We start from the raw sequence: 19,434 nt of genomic DNA, 5'->3' as shown, positions 1-19,434 counted from the left end.
TTCCTTCGTACAGACATATAAAGATAAGCGATAGGATATTATTGCAAATACTTTATCACAATCTTTTTATTTGTTATTTGCATTTAACGGTGCGCGCGCTGAATCGTAAAAGATCACGCAAGAATAGGTACGCAATCAAATCGGGCAATTGGATTTATTACGCAAGAGGTGTTATTTCGGTTGTTATGTCCACGAACAATATGCGTTTTAAACATTATCATTTGTGAAATATATGTTTAAATTACTTATTACGGTTATTACGAGTTATATCGATTTTAGAATCTCGATGAAAAATCGTTTAAACATTTACATTTATTTCGAAAAGAATGATTATCAAAGATGATTATCAAAGAAAATTTTATTCAAATTATAATGAAAATTAACAGGCAATAATTAACAACAATTTATTATATAAGCAAAAAAATAAATTAATTTTAGTCTCGCACCATCAAAAAATAAGATCAAATTAGCATGACAAAGCTAGAGTTCAGTACAAAAAGTATTATTTTATGTCGAGTTTTACTTCAGCATATCTAAAAAAGAAACTTACAGCAACACATGTGCGCTCGATGGCTTTATTGTTACAGCGAATTCCAATGGCATCAAAGTTTTGGCAGAGGAACGTTCCAAGACACACAAACCACCCACACATGTTATGGCCGTACATCAACAATCGAGTCATTGAGTTTAGTTTATATTCTTTTTTTTTTTTTTTTTTACTAATCGTACATTCTTTAGACACCCTCGAAAAAAAGCTTCAAACATGTCTCGGGTAAAATAGGCTGCAAACTTGAGGTATAAAAAGTTTCATATCCAATAAATATAAATAAATATCAGTCGTCGAGAAAATCGTGACAAAAATTGCTTTACAAGTACCTCATGTAATTATGTATTAATTTTTATTTATGATCTTTCGATCTTTTTAAGCAGAAAATTATTTGGATAGATTAAAAAAAGAAAGTAATTATATTTATACCTAAATAAACGTAGGTACCAGTTTCGGAGTGTGAGAGTTTGAATTCAAATGTTTTAAATGATGGATTGGGGGAGTAGGAAAGTAAACGATAAAATATACATATCGATTGTTTTGCAGAGTCGGTGTGTTGTAAATATTCTTTATTTTATAGTTTTGAATTAAATATACGGAGAAATAATTTGCGTTTATTTTAAGTATATCAATTAGTCATTTGTTTATGGATTAAGTGCGGAGAAAGTGATGCGTATTTATGAATAAACGTAGATATCAATTATTCGGCAAATCGCAGTTTGATCTTTAAATGCTTTAAATTAAAGATTGAACGAAAAGAAAGTCATTTTATTTATAAAGATAAATATTATTTATCTGCCACAAAATAATATTTATCTATTATCTTAACAATTCAATCTTTAAATATTCGAACTGATGGATTAAACGGGAAAGAAATAAATTTGTCATTTACGGAGACAGCAATTGGGAATGGGGGAGAGTCACTTTCCATTGAGCGTTCTCCTGCAGTTTTACTCTGTGCATTATTTGAAAGTCGTCGCATCTCAGGCAACTATAATGGTAGACGCCGTAACCGGTAATTTTCACGCCAGGGAGGTAGCGATCGGCCGATTCTTGACTCCCTGATGATCATATTTGCAATCGACATATTACTCGTTCCACCGTTGCGAGGCTGTGGTTACTGGCCACGACTCGATCATTAAAAAACAATGTTCTAAGATGAACGGATTCAATACGAAGCGACTGGAATTCCGACAAAATGACAAATACATTTTCACACTAGAATAAATTAAAAATGAACAACCAAAATCGTCATACTACAAAATTCGGAACACCATATGTAATTCATCCAAGAGCTTTTACGGCTGGTATCTATGCACGCATACATAGATTTTTTTTTTTTTTTTTTTAAATAAATTCGGAGTCGCAGAGAAAGAAATTGTCGATAATTTTTTTGGATTAAATGATCGCTGCGGCAAATCAATTTCCGTTGCTTAAGTTTTTGGCACACACAAAGTGCCAAACACGTGTGTTTCTTCGAAGAGCATGACGACGCCGCGCCGCTCGTTCCATCTCTTCGGCTTCCATCTGCCATGAACTGCTGAATCCTTTCGTCGAGGTCGAGAAAAAAAAAAGAGATCAACGATTGTGTTGTGCTTGATCGAAGCGCTCTCGTAAATCCCTTACGGATTAAACGAATCGATTACATCGAATGGATACGTGTGTGTGTGTGTGTGTAACGCTTCTTCCGCTTCATATCCCATTAACGCTTATCTCCTTATTGATAGCGGCATCTTCTTCAGGACGAAGAGAAAAATTAATAGCACACTTCGCATAGTATACTCCAAAAATCATTCGATTTCAAGCAGAGTATTCTCTTAGGAGTATTTCGAAGTAATTAGAAGTGCTTATGACGAAAATGAAAAACCAACGTAGCGTCTCATCGAGTGTTTTAATAAGATTATATGGAATAGGTCAACATAGGGAAGACGAATGTGTCATATACGATCTGATCGCAATATCTCGCTTACAAAACAACATCTCACTTAACATGTTCTTTAGGCACGTTTTAATTAAACAATGTAGCAAGAAGACAGCAAAGAGCAAGGCTGTTGCAAGGATAAAACGCGAATACACGTATTCGAGATTACAATAATATTGGTGCAATATGTAGGTAAATAGTCGATTCATATTAAGGTTGTATTAAAATTTCTATCTATATGCTAAAAACCATATCCATCTAATTATTATTATGTCTTGTCATAACATATTTTAGGCAAATATTAGTGAAGCGCGTTTTACGCAGAATTCGAATATCGTTTATTCGAAATTCACGCAACATCGATAAAAGTGATACGTGTTGATACGATGAATGATTGCTCACCTTTTAGCATCGTATTTCTTTTTCCACTTAATGTTGAAAAGTATTTAATTACGATGTCTAATAATATATAATCTAGAAAGATAGTATTTAGTAATATACCACACGATAAATAAATGAGTTTTGTATCAATAACACAGAATCGCACAAAATTTGTTTCTTATTTCGTTAAACTTGTTAGCATTTGAATATTGTTACTACAATTGCTGCTACAGTGAAGTAGCTAAATTGTGTAGAATAACTTTAGAGATTTATATATTTTTTAAATTTTGCGTTTGGCACCTGTCAAGTATAAAAAAAATGTATTTGCAATATTTCGTATATCTAGAATCGTATTGAGGAATATTGCTAAATATAACTAAATTTTCTGCTTTTATACAAGATCAGTAAACATTTCGCGATGTGTTACATTTAACGTAAAGTTGAGAAATTTCACGAAATTTAGAACAGTTTGGAGATGCAAGAATGTAAAGGAAATTCGAGGGTGGAAGGTCGTGTGTGGAAAAATGCGAGTTGTCTCGTGACTCCTCGTCGACTCAGCTCGAACACCATGAAAACTTACACAAACGTAAGTATAACTTGGAAATATACAACATATCGGCCAGCTAGGTGTAACAGTGAGAACTGCAGTCGCCAGCTTTTTGTTCAAACAATCCGAATATGCAGTTGCATCGATTTATAATCGGTTTGGAACGACCATGACATAGTATACTCGTATCTCTGTCTCTCTCTCTTTCACCAGCGATCACTCCAGGTCAATATAGAGGTGCTTTTAGATTTCCTTTCGTTGAACACACCAGACCATAGCTATATTGTTTTTCACTTATGTAGTTAGATTCCGTTTATTATATTATATAACAAAGGAGAAATATATTGAAAGACTCCATCGGTACTAGTCGCAAATGGCAAAATAAAAAAGAAAAGGTAAAGGGAACAAGTCTCAGTTTGACGATATATTTGACGATATATGTGCGTGCATATGGCGTATGTATGAAACAAGTAGCGAGAAAATCGGTCTACGTCGTATACATCTGAAAATGCATCATGCGCAATTCGATTCCAAAGTGTTCGCAACGATGGAAGCAAGTCGATAAATCACGGCTGCACCAACGTACTTCAGTCATCCGTTGCTGCTTTCTTCCTGCGTTATGTATATGTCGCAATCGATCTATACATTAAGATCACATAAAAACAAAAGCGTACCGTTATTTGCGATAATTGTTGGACATCAAGTGTTGTCGAAGTCGAAGATCTCGGTTCAATGGAATAGAGAGAAAAATGTTGTATTACAAGTCGACTTTTTATTTCTCCGTATATGATATATTGGAGATAACAATGATGGTAACAGTAATTATCCAGATAATTGGTAATTACCAGGTAAATTTTGATTACTACTTGCCATGATAATTTCACTTGGCAAATGTGCATTATCGTGAAATATCATAGAGGTAAGCGTGTATGTAAAACGAAAACTGTAGAAAAGTTGTAGAGGTTTTATCGCATATCTTCATATATGCGCGTCTGCAAGGTACTAATACGGTTTGTTATAGAATTGTAACATAGTTTCTTCGCCATTTCATTAAATTACGAATATATATTAATTAATCTTTTTATTCTTCGGAATTTTTTGCACGTTTATAATATTTTTCACGCTTAATTTTTAATTTCGCATTCATTAGATAAGTTTTAACATTTTTATATCTCAATGTGATGAGTAACGAAGCGATCGCATAGAAAATGATTCAATGGTCATCGTAACACATTCTAATGCATCAAATGTAAACAAGAACCAACGATCCTCAGCTCTTACAGACCATGTAATAAAACTGCATTTCGCGTGAGGGAGACTAGGGGAAGAATTAAGCGCCGTGAATATTTCCGTCCAACAGTTTTAGTTTTCACATTTTAGTTTTAACATTTAGTTTTTGCTCTTGACGTGAATATCAAGATTTTTATGTTAAAAAATATAATATAATAATAGGCCTTTAATAAAAGCATAATCAATTCTTTCTTGCCGAAAAGTTGATAGAAAAATATTAATTTTTATCATACTAACTTAATATTAATTTTAAATTCTGTCGAATTGATTTGAAAATATCATCAAAATCCTTGACATCTTTGATCTTACGATAAAACATTTTTCTTTTTTTATTTATCTTAAAAAGCAGATAGAGATAATAACATTACTGCAATCAAATCAAATCAAAACTTACCTTTCTTTCATTAATTAAAAAAAAAACTAATGTAACAATTTTCCTAAAATTGTATATATACAAAATTGTTGTACATTTCGCGATATATAATAAACAGAGTAAAAAAATGGCTGTAGTCTTTGGATATTCGTTAAAAGTATTTTAACAAAAAGATGAAAAGAATGTTGAATTAATAATAAGATATTGCAAAAAATATTAATTTATTCTTTTAAGACTAATCTCAATCTGAAATAAAAGGAGTTTTGAAAATTTTCCTGATTTTTTTCCCGAAGGAATAAAATTACATAATTTAATCGATATTTTTTATAAGACATTAAATGATTATGATTTTATTTCCAGTGCAAAAAATTATGTTGTCCTGCGTGACTTTTATTCAGTTTATATTTAATAATACGTCGAAGTGTCGGGGATTATATTTTATGGCAGACATATAAAAACAAATTGTATAAATGTAAACATAGATCATGTCATCCATTTTGTTTATATGTTAATATGTTTTTAAAAATTTCTTTATTTTCTTTTGTAAATTTGTGATTATAAATTACTTACCCTTGTATGTAAGATTCAGAGTATATAGTCAAAGTAAAATCATAATTTATATATATATATATATATATATATATATATATATATATATGAATGTATAGAGAGAGAGATACACATATATATAAATAGACCTTCACAGAGCTCTTTGAAATATAATAGACAATTAAATCTGCCTGTGTGTAGTAAAATCACAACACTTTCCAAAAATTATGAACTAAATTTATTATGTAATTTAGCATTACCTTTTAGACTTTAGTTACTTCTTTCTTCTTTACCCTGTCTTTTCCTCTCTCTTTCTCTCTCTTTCTCAGCTAAAACGACGAAAGATAAGAGTTGATCGAGAACAAAGATGACCGAGCAGCAAACCACTCATCAGCGAAGAACAATGAAATGCAGAAGCAGAAAAGTTAACTGCACCATATCATTGTGCAAAATCCATCGAGGAGGCCAAATCTGTCCTTGACACCTAACACACACCGAGTCGTCTAAAGCCCTGCAACATACATCAAGGTCCCCCTCACTGTACCTAAACAATTTTACAATAATTATAAATTGCGTCTGCATTCACCTTCTTATTCTTGGCAGTTATTATCTATCAAATTACAAGCTTGAATTTATTCCCTTCAAACATAATTTGTCAAAATGTTTTTATTTTCAACACTACTAGATATTATAATCGTTACATATATTTAATGATAGTGTTCGAGGAAAAATGTAACGATTGGAAAACTATGACAATTATATATTGTACTTGTTTCAACAAATTCTTGTACTACATTAAACGTTATCTTTTAAGTATATACGTTGTAATAAGTTTATATATTTGAAAAAGAAAAACAGAAAATTAAACAAAATATTAAATCAGAAACAGTAACAGAATGTTACAGCTAGATGAGCGACACGAATACTTGAACGAGAGATATAAATGACTTTCTCCACTAGTATGGACGTATCTGTTTCGCCTTGAAATAGCACCACATTTTCTTTATTCCCATCTTTCTATTTTCCTAATTAAAAATCCAAGTATTTTTAGTTGAAGCACTCTAGTGACGTACTGATATCAGAAATTAATAAAAATTAAAAATTATCACAATTAAATTCATATAATTTTCTTAAATTGTTTTCGTAAATTTTCAGATTTATTTTTCAACAATGTTTATAGAATTTTTTTCGAAATCAGAAATCGATCAAAGTTTTTTGAGTTTTCACGTGGCTTCTAAACACACGCTCCATTTTTTCTTTTCATCCACTTCATAATGACGCGGAGTAGCAACAAAGTAGTAACTATTAAAATATTTAAATGTCAATATACGATTGGTTCTGTATCGCACTACGCTCACGCATACTTCGACCTCAAAGGCCTCGAGTAACAAAGAAATATGTATATTTTATCAATATTAACGATAAATAAATAAAACTTTCCGGCTTCGAGTAACTCGCGTTAGTTCCGATTTACGGTTTACGGGTACGATTTATGCATCCTGTTGACACACGCTCTAGCGTCACGTAAGCGTCTTTTTCGACAAAAGAACAAACTGTTGGTAAATAGACGAGAATGATCCGTTCAAGGATTGTTGATTGTCGAGCATGTGGGTGCGGAAAAAAAAAAAAAAAAAAAAAAAAAGAAAAAAATCTTACGATGCAGAAAAAGAGTTTCGAGAAATATGTATAATAAATGGGGATAATAAATAGGAATGATACGCGTGTGTTCTCGACTGCGGACAGTGCGGGCTGCGATACATCCAATTTAAGTATTGGCGTTGGGAAATGGAAAGAGGAGACGAGATATATCGTAGAATGAGATATCGGCATGTGACACGCCGGAATGTTCGACTCACCGAATCGCTATAGAGAAGTGGGGTGTTTCATGAAGAAGAACGTTGATTATAAACGACGATAACAATAACAATTTATGAACGCGACGAACGTTCGTGCCTCGTGTCTCGTGTTCCGGTGAATTCGTGAGCGTGAAAGAGCGTCGAGAAGCGTCGAAATGGCTGCCGTTGCCGTTGCCGTGTAGTCAGTCGAGTGAACCCCGTAGCCCCGTACCCGTAGACGCATAGACCATCGATTGTGAAATCACTAGATGCGTCGTGGACTTTTTAAGCAGTTAAACTTAAGCAGTAAGAAATCAACGGTATGGATTCGCTACCGCTTAAGGCCCGGACACATAGAAAAACTTAAGCAGTAAAACTCAAGCAGTAAGCAAATCAGCCAATCACAGTCAAGAACTTAAGGCACGGCCCTAAGCGGTAGCGAATCCATACCGTTGATTTCTTACTGCTTAAGTTTAACTGCTTAAGTTTTTTTATGTGCCAAGGCCCCTAAGGCCGTGCCTTAAGTTCTTGACTGTGATTGGCTGATTTGCTTATTGCTTGAGTTTTCATGCGCTCAGTGGAAACTCAGCCCGTCAGCCTAAAGCCGTGATCAAACTACGGATTGGGATTGAGATTGGATTGAATCGGAATAAAGAAAACAAACTTCAAGTTTAGTGAACTTTGCTCTAATTGGTCGAATTTCAATCCAATCTCAATCCCAATCCGTAGTCTGATCACGGCTTAACGCTCCGCGTAAACGTAGTATAGGTATGTTGCACTCAGAAGTGCAGCGAAAACGAACAGACCTTATAGGTTGGCTACCAAGGCTACCACGTTGCAGCTTGCCGTCCAGTGCCGTCCACGTCTCACCGCTCACCGCATGGCGCATATATCCATATTTCCGCATATATACAGCAGAACACGTGGTTGGAGCACTTGGAGCAGAACACTTTATCGCGTGCATCTTTGCGCATTATATATGTATATTAATAAAAATAGAAGAAATACGGAATGTTCAAGACAAAAGCATTTCTCTGATAATATTTTCTTGACAATACCTTGCGTATTATATATTAATATGATATAAGAAAATATTATATATTATAGCACAACAATTGATTCTACGTATGATATTTGATAGTGATAAAACAAAAATGTTTGTGCTGGCGGAGTTGAAAGATACTGTTAGGATACCACCAAGTAGATTTCAATACAAATTGAATGACGTCGTTGCTGACGAGTTAAACAGGAAACTCGCTAATAAAGTAAGTTATTTTTTATTAATTAAAATAAACTCGGTGCCATCAAGAAACTACTTTATATACTGTTATTACAGGTGTACAAGGATGTAGGTCTGTGCATCACGTTGCACGATATTATCAAGATCGAAGAGTCATACATTTTTCCAGGAGACGGAGCTTCTCACACAAAAGTGACATTTAGATTTATCGTGTTTCGCCCGTGGATGGAAGAAATATTAATAGGAAAGATTCGTAGCTGCAGTCCTGAAGGTGTACATGGTACGACGTTCTAGTTATATAATTTAATTTTTCATCACACGTGTTATTAAAATATTTACTTTTTATATCCAATATAAACGGCTTCGTCTCTCATTCTTTCTTTATGCAAAATCTTAATTCTTTAATCACTTTATATAAAACCTAAGCATATATAGGCATATGAGGGTTGGGATCGAATCTGGGGTCTGTCCACTATAAGTCGACCATTCTCATATGGAACCGAGTGTTATTTCGTCGCACGTGTTATTAATATTTATGTTATGTTTTGTCTTGTGCAGTTACATTGGGATTTTTTGAAGATGTAGTCATACCACCTCACAAGTTACAACACCCGTCACATTTTGACCAAATGGAACAAGCGTGGGTTTGGATATACAAGACTGAAGATGGAGAAACGCATAATTTTTTTATGGATGCTGGTACATGTTTTACACGCATGCAAGAATCATGTATTAATTTAAAAACGTAAATCATGAAATTAAAATACAAAATTTTAGGAGAAGTTATCCGATTCAGGGTAGTGAAGGAAATCTTTACGGAAGCACCTTTATCGTCGGCACCTAATGCATCTCGCGACATAAGTGAGAAGCCAGAAGCCAATAACGTTACGCCATATACCCTACACGTATGTTTACAAGTTCTTAATGTTATATTATTAATATGTCAGTTTTAATTTCAACAACTAATGGGACAATCACTTTATAGGGATCAATTGACGAATCTGGTTTGGGTTTACTTACCTGGTGGCAAAATGCATAATTTATTACATATATTACAATTCATTTTAAGCAAACTAGATTGTGTGATTAAAATACAAAAAAAACTGGTCAATAAATTTTTATTTTTTATTTCACAGCACATTCCATTGTATTGTGTCATCATTGAACGTTCGATCTGTGAGCGATATCTCACACAGTGTGACTCGGTTTTTCAATATAGCTTTGCCTGTATAGATATATTTACGTTCAGTTTTGATTGATAACAGAATTATATAGGTATAGTTTGTACAATATATACAAAGTTATTATGTGCCAAACATGTGACAATGCATAAAAATGATATTTGCATACGATTGTTAGATTACTTTGAGTGATTATCTATAACTCAATTTAACAGAACATATATTCCAAAGCTATTGCTATAAATCCATAAGATACAACGTTTTGACAATTTATTATATAAATCTTTTGCATTAAAACGAAAGACGCACAATGCAATAATATATTGTGCAATTGATGTTTCTTAAATTTCAGACTTTTCTCTAGCAAATCTTACTTCGTTATATAGCATTAGCCGCAACGAATATGTTGGTGAAAAGTCTTAAATTAAAAAAATACTGATTGCACGCGATATATGTATGCTGCATAGCGTTTTTAAAATTTTTGCGTCTTAAATGAATAGTGAAACAATTGTAAATTAAGAAAAAGTTTCTTTGGCATTCTATTGCTGTTGTCTTAATGCGCAACTCAGACGTAGCGCTCGTTTAAATTGATTAATATGATGCACTTATTTAATCATTAATAGCTTATTTTTTCGATATATGTGTGTATATGTGTATGTGTATACACACCCGCACACACACACACAACACACACACAAAACATATATATCTATATATATACATATCGACGTAATAAATTATTAAAATTATTATCCACTTGAAATACGCGAAATATATCTAATTATGTGTTACATTAATACATACTTAGTTGGAAACCACAAAGAATACACAGCTAGTAAAAAGTTTTAAATTTAGAAAACACTGATAATGTTACCGCGTTATCGTTATCTGCTACAGTTGTGGGCCATGATTTTCTGTCTATTGACACAGGTATCAAACAAATAATACGAATCATGTATTCATGAATAGGTTGCTAGGTATAATACGACTTGGAATGTTACCTTCTGTGTAATTGATATCTGCTAAATACTTTCTTTCGAGCAACGTGTGAAGTGTGTTGCAGCAGCTACAATCGCAAAAAATGGAACAATGCACACTTGATAGACGCGTTTGGCGGAGACGATAATTGAGTAACAACAATATGTAAACGTTATTCCTAAATTCACTATCCAAATATTTCTCGGCTGTTACGTCCGTCAAATGCGTTTGATGATGTAATCGTTCAAATGTATGCGAATCAATTAGAATTATATACAATATAAATTTATCACAGTTCTAACTGTTGAGTCTCTTGCCATATGTTTAGTCGGACTTTCTACATTATTAGGAGGCAAAAAGAGAGACTCACCGATCTCTCTTTTCTGATGCATTATCAATCTTTTCTATAATGTACAATATACTGAATTCACTTCTGTGTACATAATCATTACATGCAAGAGTCTTCTTTCTGTTTTGTCTAATCGATATAGATACAATCGCGATCGTATATGCCAGTAACATGATTACATGTAGAATGGATAGAATGAAAAAATACGAACGGAAGTGCATGGGACGTTAATGTATTAAAAATGTCTATGCGTTATATTTAGGGCTAGTGTCCTCTTAGACCATTACATTAGAGGAAAATGTAGTGTTTCTTCATTATCTGGACGTCAGTTGCTTTTTATGCTGTGCTCCTATCAATTGTACTGCTTCCATCTTTCGTTCAAAATATTGCTTTCTGCGAACTTTCTCAATTAAAATCTGTGTTTCTCGTAGTTTAACTCTTTTCGTTCGACACATATATTTGCATATAAAGGAGTTTTGTCCGCAGATATTCTTATTTATTGTTTATTCGATGATTAGGCAACGTGGTAGATGTTCACGTAAATAGTCAAACAGTTCTCGTGACGTTCCTGGACAATTAGTTAGTTCTAACTCGTGTAAGTGTCGAAGCTGTATCAGACTAGATAAACCACTACTTGTGAGCAATGGACAACCTATATCAAAATAAATCTTATTTAATAGACATCCTATTAATATATGTAATTAAATTTACATAACTCTCTCAACTTCTCTTGCGCAAGTTAAATGTAGCAAGATTGTATAATTAATTAATAAAAAAAATAATATATTGTATTATTTGTTAAAATGACACACTTTTCTTGTTGGTTATTCGAAGTAATTTTATTTTATATTTCTATGTAGGAATTCTTCAGACTTCTATCTGTAGAGCTAATCTATGAAGATTCCGTAGAGTTTCTCTGATGAGGATGTAAATAATAAACTTTATACCGTTTGTTACTCAAAGTTTACAATATTTCATCGCGTAAGAAAGATTGCGCAAAGTTATGATTTGTAAGTTAATATGTGATCTTACCTGCCACGGACAACACCTGTAGAGATCTCATGACGCATAAATGTTGAAGTCCGAAATCTCTAAGTTGTGAACACCATCTCAAAAACAAAGCATTCAACGAAACCATCGTGGAGATGTAACCGACGCCGATATCAGTAATGTGTACACACCTGTACAGTAATATGAAAAATATACAATGCAAAAGATACAGGGAAATGCATTATTATAAATTACACGAGTATGTTAAAAACACGAAATAACAGATAAAATGCGTACAGATTTATCGTCATTACAGTCTCGTGCTTAAAAGTAATTGCGCACGCAAATCTACTTATAATTCAAATTTCTTCTTACCTATCTAAAGTGAGTTCTTCTAAATTATTCAAATCACAGGCGATATATTCCAACGCTGCATCAGTAATCCTTGAGCACCAACTGAGATCTAAGGAACGAAGTCTTGGCAAGTTTTCCGCAATTAATTCAACGCCGTCATCCGTGACTTTACTGCATCCGGAAAGTGACAGTACAGTCAAATTGGGCAAGGAATGTACTAAAACAAAGAGACAGATGTATTAATTTTCGAATATCTCAAAATTACATACGGGAAAAATGTATAGCATTATAAAAAAAAAAAAAAAAAAAAACAAAAAAAAAAAAAAAAAAAAAAACCACAAAAAAGATCTTTCGAATACAAATTTTGATATACAATATTTACTATATCATATACATTATTATTATATTATTTGCTTTTTGGAATTAGTTATACTTAAGACAGCATAAATTTGATTAATAGATTAGAAATTTAATTAAACACGCTTATTTTCTGGCACGCTCGCTATAACTTTAGTCTGAGCTATCGGTGACAGCTTGAAAGCTAAATAAAGCTATGTTCCGTAATTCTAAATTTAATCTCAAGCACGTATATGCACCTGCCTTATAATTTTGGACTATCACTATATTATTATACATCTAATTAACTTTGTCATTAATAAAAGTCGCAATTAAAATTTAAAATTAACAAAGGTGTTGGCCATGTTTTTTCGAGAATAATTTCATGATTTACTGTGTGATCATTATCGCTTGATTTTAACTGAAAAATAAACATTTCAACTTTAAGAATAAAGTTTTACCGTCTATTTCAATAGACGTTAATTTTATTTTCAATTTTAAAGATAAAACAGTATTTGTCAAAGAATATATATACTTTTGTGTATTTTTATATTAAATTTCCTAAATTCACATTAATACATTTCACATTAATACATAGTATCGTTATATTGAATGTAAGAGAGAACTTGAGATGAGAGAGAAAAGAAATAAGTCTAATCGTAAGCGAATCAAAATGACAAAAATATGATAATGACTCTTACCAATATTTACTACGCCGTGATTTGTGAGCTCCCAGCAGGATTGCAGTTTCAAGATACTGAGTGCGCTGCTTTGTTTTGCACTGAAGTAACCGAGCGCAGCGTCAGTAACGTGATAAGCTTGCAAAGAGAACTCATAGAGACTCGGCAACAGTTGAGCCACGGCGCCGACGGCCTCATCGGCGACATTGATGCAATCCGATAAAGACAACGACACTATTCTCGGGGTAAGGCATGCCCACAGGCCGGCCTCTGTTATCTCATTGCAGCCGGCTAATTCAAGCTCGTACAAAGCCTAAAAATAATGGCAAATCGTAAATCAATTCGACACGAGTTGCATTGTGCAGTCACGCAACTCGAAATCTCCTTAACGAACTTTACGTTCTAGTTATCGAGCCTCGAGTCGCAAATTAAGTCTTGGCTGAAACAGCATCTTTCGCCCGAGCAAAGTAGCGCTTTTTTACTTCGAAATAAATCTGATTCAACTATTTTCGGAGCGTTATTCGTGAGGATTCGTGGGATCCATCGTGGGACATATCGTATAAGCGAAATTGTGGATATAATATAATAATTTATGTTACATAAAAATTTTTTCAATTAGTCTCTTGAATCGATTATAATTTTTATATTAAATACGACAAGTTATTTAAATATTTATAGCAATAGAAAAATAATATCAGATTTGTTAAAAATAGTTAAAAACTTAAAAGAAAAAAATATTTTCTCAAACACATTTCTTTCCTCATGTTAATTTACTCCAAATGAGAATGAAAATATTTTCCTTCGCTTACAATCTTTGTCTCTCTGATTGTCCAATTTCATTTATCGGCGTTAATTATATGCAAATTCGTATTTAGAGTACAGTATAGCGTTATAGCGGTACAGTAGATAGGGGAAGATAAGCGTGTGGAATTTACCTGCAAATGATCCAAGAGCGCTTCGAGACCTCTGTCCGTTACCGCGCAGCATCGCAATGACAGAGAGTGCACGTATCGTTGTGCCAACGGGAAACCGCGGGTTAATTCCGGAATATCTTCGTCGGTCGCGCTTAGGAGAACTAACGAATCGAAACCTCGTCTCACTAAAGAAGCGTAAAGTCGGGTACGCGCGTTCGGTTGCATAGCGCGAGCCTCACGGCATCGCACCACCGGCACCAGTCCCGTCCAAAGACGCGGTCTCGCATAGAGAATATCTCTCCATCTCGTGCAAACCTGTGTGCAACGATAACGCGATGTAATTAAGTTGGATATAGATATGCATTTGATTGAACGACGAAGAAGCTGATGTGACAAAGACAATGGTAGATATCTCGCGCTATATCAGGTATTCTGCGAGAGAATATGAAAGTAAAGCGTTGCTATAACTACATATAAAAGTGAAACTATAAAAATAATAATTAAAAAAAAAGCCATCGATTTTTTTAATACGTATTTCAATCGTATATCGAAACAGAAAAATTTGTTTCATCCGTCACGCACCTGAGCCAAGATTCTTCTTTCCGTAGCGTTAAAGTAGAGAAAAAATCGCCCCAGGAAATTATCGTCCTGCATCAACTGTTCCCACGTAGTCGGTGGCGCGTAGCCACCGGTTCCTCCACTGGCCAAAGGAACGGCTATCTTCATCCTGTTTCTGGGTATCCTAGTTCTGCTCGGGGTGACGTTATTCAAGCGTTCCTTATTGTTGCCCGCTGGCACATTGTCGATGGTCCGTGCGGCACTTCGGCTGGGCTTCTCGGGTGTCGCGTTCGCATTATTCGCGCTTTGCAAATTCATATAAGCAACGCTACCACTGCCTCCGCAAAAGACGTTCGTCACGCGCTCCATGACGCTAGTCTTGCCGCCCCCTGAAAAATTTTAGGTCAAGTTAGTCAGTTTCAACATTGTCCGTTCGCGCGTTAAAAATGTCGCAAAAGTTTGCTCGTCAGATTAAATATATAGCAATCGGAACGGGGTGATTGGAAAAATCCAGGGTTCAAGTTTAAAGAAACGGGCGATCTTAAAGCCGTATATGGATTTGATCGATGAAAAATATGCAAAGCTATATAAGAATTTATGAAAAAAGATGTATGAAATTAAAGAGCAGAAATATCAAAGGGGCGAAAGGACAATCGTTTGTTGAATTTTATATATAGAAATTAAATATTTAATAAATGTATATAGACTTGGTATTTTTCTTTTTATAAATCTTATTAATTATATTTGTAAAACCCTAGAAGTTGGTCGAATTGAAAGAAACTGAGAATAGTGAGAATTCATGAAATTTAGAATCGTGAAAAGGAGAATCTATGGAATTTCGAATATTATGTAAGATGGCAAGGCGCGTTAAGTAACTGTTAAAACACGAGAATATTTAAGTAACCAAATTTCTTCTTTTTCAAGCACTTTGCTTGGCATACTTTTACCGCGAAATATACATTGCAGTGATATAAAATTCATCGGTCGAAGAGAATTTTCCGTCGACTTCTGAATCGATACCGTTAGCATAACTATTAGCATAATTCTACCGTAATTTTCTTTACGTTAGCAAAATCTGGCACGATAGATTACTCAAGGCGTATTCTTGTAAGTATATTCTTGTTTTCTTTCCAAGTTGTATATGTTCTATTTGGCTCGTGGTGCACCGCTACTTCCCGTTGCCGTCTACCTATCTTGCAAATTATTTTTATTTTTAGCAACTGCAATGTACAATCTTATCTCGTACGAATAGCGCGAAGATGAATTATAATGATTCAAGTATAATTACGCCAATGTAATGGCGAACGTATATTTTTTAACGCGTTTGTATTCACATTCGCGCGAGTTATATTCTGTATGTAATTATCGAATCAATTATTTAAGAACACATATAAAACGTCGTCGCCCTTATAACGTATGACGTACATGTGTGTGTCAATAGCATAAACATTAAACGAGTAACAATGTAAATTACGTGGGCAAGGGGCAAGTTTTCCATTTATTCTAAATGCGCAAACTATTCGAACAGGCTCATACGTAGAAGACAGAAGTGTACACGACGTAGAAAAGTAAACAAATTAAACTGAACTTATAAATACGCAAATTCAATTTTGAAGCAGATATTTAACTAAAAATTACTTTTCGAATCGACAATTAAAGTGGCCCATAATTATTTGGTTTTTTAAAAGTCTCTTTAATCAATGACTGACAAGCGTCAACGTTAGTCGTTATACGCATCGATGGCCAATGCAGATGCAGATGCAGAGATTCTCGCGCGAGAAGCTCGCGCCTTTCCTTTCTCGCTGTTACGAAACACCGAAACCCTCTATAGCCAGGCTGATCGCGCATCTTTTGCGATCTTGCCGTTCTGGGCAAGGTCTCGGTATTCTTGGTGTCTGTCCAGTCATAGATATTTAACATCGCCTATTTGGGCATCCGTAAACGTAAACACGCTTGGCGCAAAGACGGCGCGTTTTTCAAGTTTGAACGCCGTCGAAAATGGTCGAAAATGGCGATCGATCGATCGTGGTCGATCGACGCGGCGGCCGCGGCCGCGGCCGGATCAGGGCGTTTAGCTCAATGAATTCTTTGAACCGAGCTTTCATCCGATCCTCAAATCTGACTATACGTCGATCAGTGGATAGGATTTTTTCACCGATCGAGGAAATCGAACCATCGGACGGCCGTACGATTACGGTAAAGCGCGATGCCAAGTAAGTAAATAAAAAAATGGCTTGCAAAAGCGTTTCGTTACGTTACATACTCGAGTTCGCGCTCGGCATCGCCGCTATATTTTTGCGTGCGCGAGAACGTCGGGGACGTGCGTACGTTGATCGATTCCGTTGCAGTTAAGATCGCGACGACGAAAGTCGCGTAGCGGTGCCGCTTGACAAATTATGAAAAAAATATCGCGCGTATATATAGGCCGTGCGGCGAGCGCCGAGCGTTCGCAACGAACCGACAGATGAAACGAGGAAGGAAGAAAGGAGCGAGAGACGAGATCCTATATCTATCCTCGCGATTACGTAACGGCAGAACCGAGCGGAAGCGGTCCGGGACGCCAATCGCCGAGCCGAGACCGCGCTCCGCGGGCGTCTCGATCGGCACCGCGGCATTGTCATTTGTCGGCAACCCTTCGCCTCTATAGCTTTTTATTTTCTATCGCCGTTCGGCCGTTCAAGCGGAAGATAATAAACTTGACACCGATCCGCGAGGGCGAACTCCCTTCCTACCCGCGCGGCGCGAGGAAAAAAATCAAAGTCAACGCGGAGCGCACATTTGCGTTACTACGAGCAGGAGGTCGGCGTCGGCGTCGGCGTCGGCGATATAGTAATATTAATTATTAATAATTAAGGAGATAAGGAGGCAAGGGAGATGGAGATGCGCAACGACGAAGACGAAAACGTTTCACCACCGACCATGATGCTTCGACGTCCGTAATCCCAGGCCGTTGATTCGTTTGGTCAGTTCGGCGCTGGCACGCTCGACGACGCCCTGTGCCGATATCGAAGACATGATATCCCGATGAGACACTCGACGGCTCTCGTCTCGTTCCGCGCTCGCTGTCACGTCTCTCGGCATCCGTGGTCGAGCTTCGCAGACTTGGTAGTCAAGAGCGATGCGACGCGATCCGCGGGCGATGGAGTCGCGTCATATTCGACTCGACGACGACCGACGACGATGGCCGGACGGTAGGAAACGAGAAACGAGTCCCCCCGTCCCCCTCGCGATTCGCGAATGAGGACGCCGGCGACGGCGGCACTTGTCGCTGTCGCGACTGGTCGCGACGCGCTCTCGGGGGCTCGGGGCCCGGGGGATGATAGCGCGCGCGAAGGGACGATGGCGGCGAGCGTGCGCGCCCGCCCCCGCAATTCACGCTACTCTCTTCCTTCTATCTCTCAATGCGCGACGATTTCTCATAGCGACGGTCGCGGTGAGCCTTCTGCTACGATTCCACCTCGATTCGCCCTCAGAGAAAGAAGAGAGAGAGAAAAACGAAGAGAGCACTCGAGTCAACCCGAGAATCAATAATCGCGTCCGCCACGTAATTCGCGGGACGTCGTCGTGCGTCTCCGTTTACGTGTCGATAGTCAGTAGTGGCGACTGTGGCGAGCTGTGGCGAGCGATGCGAGCGTGGCAAACGGCAAACGGCAAACGGCAAAAGTGAAGCTCGCGAGCGCGCTGCTGCCGAGCTCCGACTGCTCCGAGGCCGTCGAGCTGCCGTTGCGGGTTGCGCGTCACGGCGGCAGCGGCGGCACGCGTAAGGGTGGTTTGCGCGAGACCGAAACGGTGAAACGACTGAATCGATATTCGCGTTGCTGAAGCTCGACTTGTCCGGCTGCCTCTTCCTCACCGCCCTCACCCCCACTTCGCGGTTGCCTTCCTGCCTTCCCGGCGGCGCGTGTGCCAACTGCCAACTGCTGGGCAGCTGAGGGCCGAGCCGGCTGAGGCCGAGGCAGCTATAACGCGCAACGTTACGCTTCCCCCTCGAAATCTTTCGATTTACGTGTCTCGCTAATCAGGATTGATCGGAATCTTATGTGAATCGAGTATCCGATTTTCAACATATTTTTGTATGAAAATAAAAATTACGGGTGTACATATTTCGAGTTGAAACTTCATTCTCCGTATGGTTAAAGATTTTTTGATTTTGTGCGATAATTTCTCTCCAGGTAAAAATAGAACAGCTTTAATTTATCGATTTTCTATTTTTCGAAACTTTCAATATTTTACTTGTAACATCTCCGATACTTTAGTTTAAATTTTGTATAGAATGTATACCTTAAACGATTCGAAATGTGTCGCCGTCTTTCCATTTAAGATTTGATTTGACTTAGTCATTTTAGTCGCGTCGCCAAAATAAGATATCGGTAAAATAGATAACGAAGATACTACGCGTAAAACGCGAGAT

At 36.5% G+C, this 19,434-nt stretch overlaps 2 protein-coding genes and 1 long non-coding RNA gene across 3 annotated transcripts; 1 reads left to right on the top strand and 2 right to left on the bottom strand.

Moving 5' to 3' along the window:
* Positions 1 to 3,792: 3,792 nt before the first annotated feature.
* Positions 3,793 to 8,166, bottom strand: LOC143902346 (uncharacterized). The gene is made up of 2 exons (XR_013258335.1): positions 7,465 to 8,166; positions 3,793 to 6,119 (listed from the first exon to the last, which is right to left on the bottom strand). It is a non-coding gene; the product is annotated as an uncharacterized LOC143902346 (long non-coding RNA).
* Positions 8,167 to 8,366: 200 nt separating this feature from the next.
* Positions 8,367 to 9,821, top strand: Polr3h (RNA polymerase III subunit H). Its single transcript, XM_077415150.1, has 5 exons — positions 8,367 to 8,708; positions 8,780 to 8,963; positions 9,242 to 9,382; positions 9,461 to 9,588; positions 9,669 to 9,821. Exons 1-5 carry the CDS (start codon positions 8,571 to 8,573, stop codon positions 9,720 to 9,722), a joined length of 645 nt encoding a protein of 214 aa, XP_077271276.1. The 5' UTR covers positions 8,367 to 8,570; the 3' UTR covers positions 9,723 to 9,821.
* Positions 9,795 to 18,922, bottom strand: LOC143902336 (uncharacterized). The gene is made up of 7 exons (XM_077415138.1): positions 17,942 to 18,922; positions 15,048 to 15,412; positions 14,487 to 14,780; positions 13,573 to 13,864; positions 12,557 to 12,752; positions 12,224 to 12,372; positions 9,795 to 11,843 (listed from the first exon to the last, which is right to left on the bottom strand). Exons 1-7 carry the CDS (start codon positions 18,102 to 18,104, stop codon positions 11,695 to 11,697), a joined length of 1,608 nt encoding a protein of 535 aa, XP_077271264.1. The 5' UTR covers positions 18,105 to 18,922; the 3' UTR covers positions 9,795 to 11,694.
* Positions 18,923 to 19,434: the final 512 nt, after the last annotated feature.

The sequence above is a fragment of the Temnothorax americanus genome, unplaced genomic scaffold (assembly GCF_048541705.1).
Source record: "Temnothorax americanus isolate GAGA-0224 unplaced genomic scaffold, ASM4854170v1 Scaffold4, whole genome shotgun sequence".
Lineage (NCBI taxonomy): Eukaryota > Metazoa > Arthropoda > Insecta > Hymenoptera > Formicidae > Temnothorax > Temnothorax americanus.
This window is presented reverse-complemented; position numbering and strand designations above follow the sequence as displayed.

What these genes read in the sequence shown, in the direction of transcription:
- LOC143902336 (XM_077415138.1), bottom strand. Translation starts at nt 18,104, where the DNA reads ATGCCGAGAGACGTGACAGCGAGCGCGGAACGAGACGAGAGCCGTCGA. An exon ending in ACGGACGTCGAAGCATCATG is followed by an intron (nt 15,413 to 17,941) that starts GTCGGTGGTGAA and finishes AAAATTTTTCAG; the next exon opens with GGGGCGGCAAGACTAGCGTC. An exon ending in ACAGGTGTTGTCCGTGGCAG is followed by an intron (nt 11,844 to 12,223) that starts GTAAGATCACAT and finishes ATTTTGATATAG; the next exon opens with GTTGTCCATTGCTCACAAGT.
- Polr3h (XM_077415150.1), top strand. Translation starts at nt 8,571, where the DNA reads ATGATATTTGATAGTGATAAAACAAAAATGTTTGTGCTGGCGGAGTTG. An exon ending in ACAGGAAACTCGCTAATAAA is followed by an intron (nt 8,709 to 8,779) that starts GTAAGTTATTTT and finishes CTGTTATTACAG; the next exon opens with GTGTACAAGGATGTAGGTCT. An exon ending in CAGTCCTGAAGGTGTACATG is followed by an intron (nt 8,964 to 9,241) that starts GTACGACGTTCT and finishes TGTCTTGTGCAG; the next exon opens with TTACATTGGGATTTTTTGAA.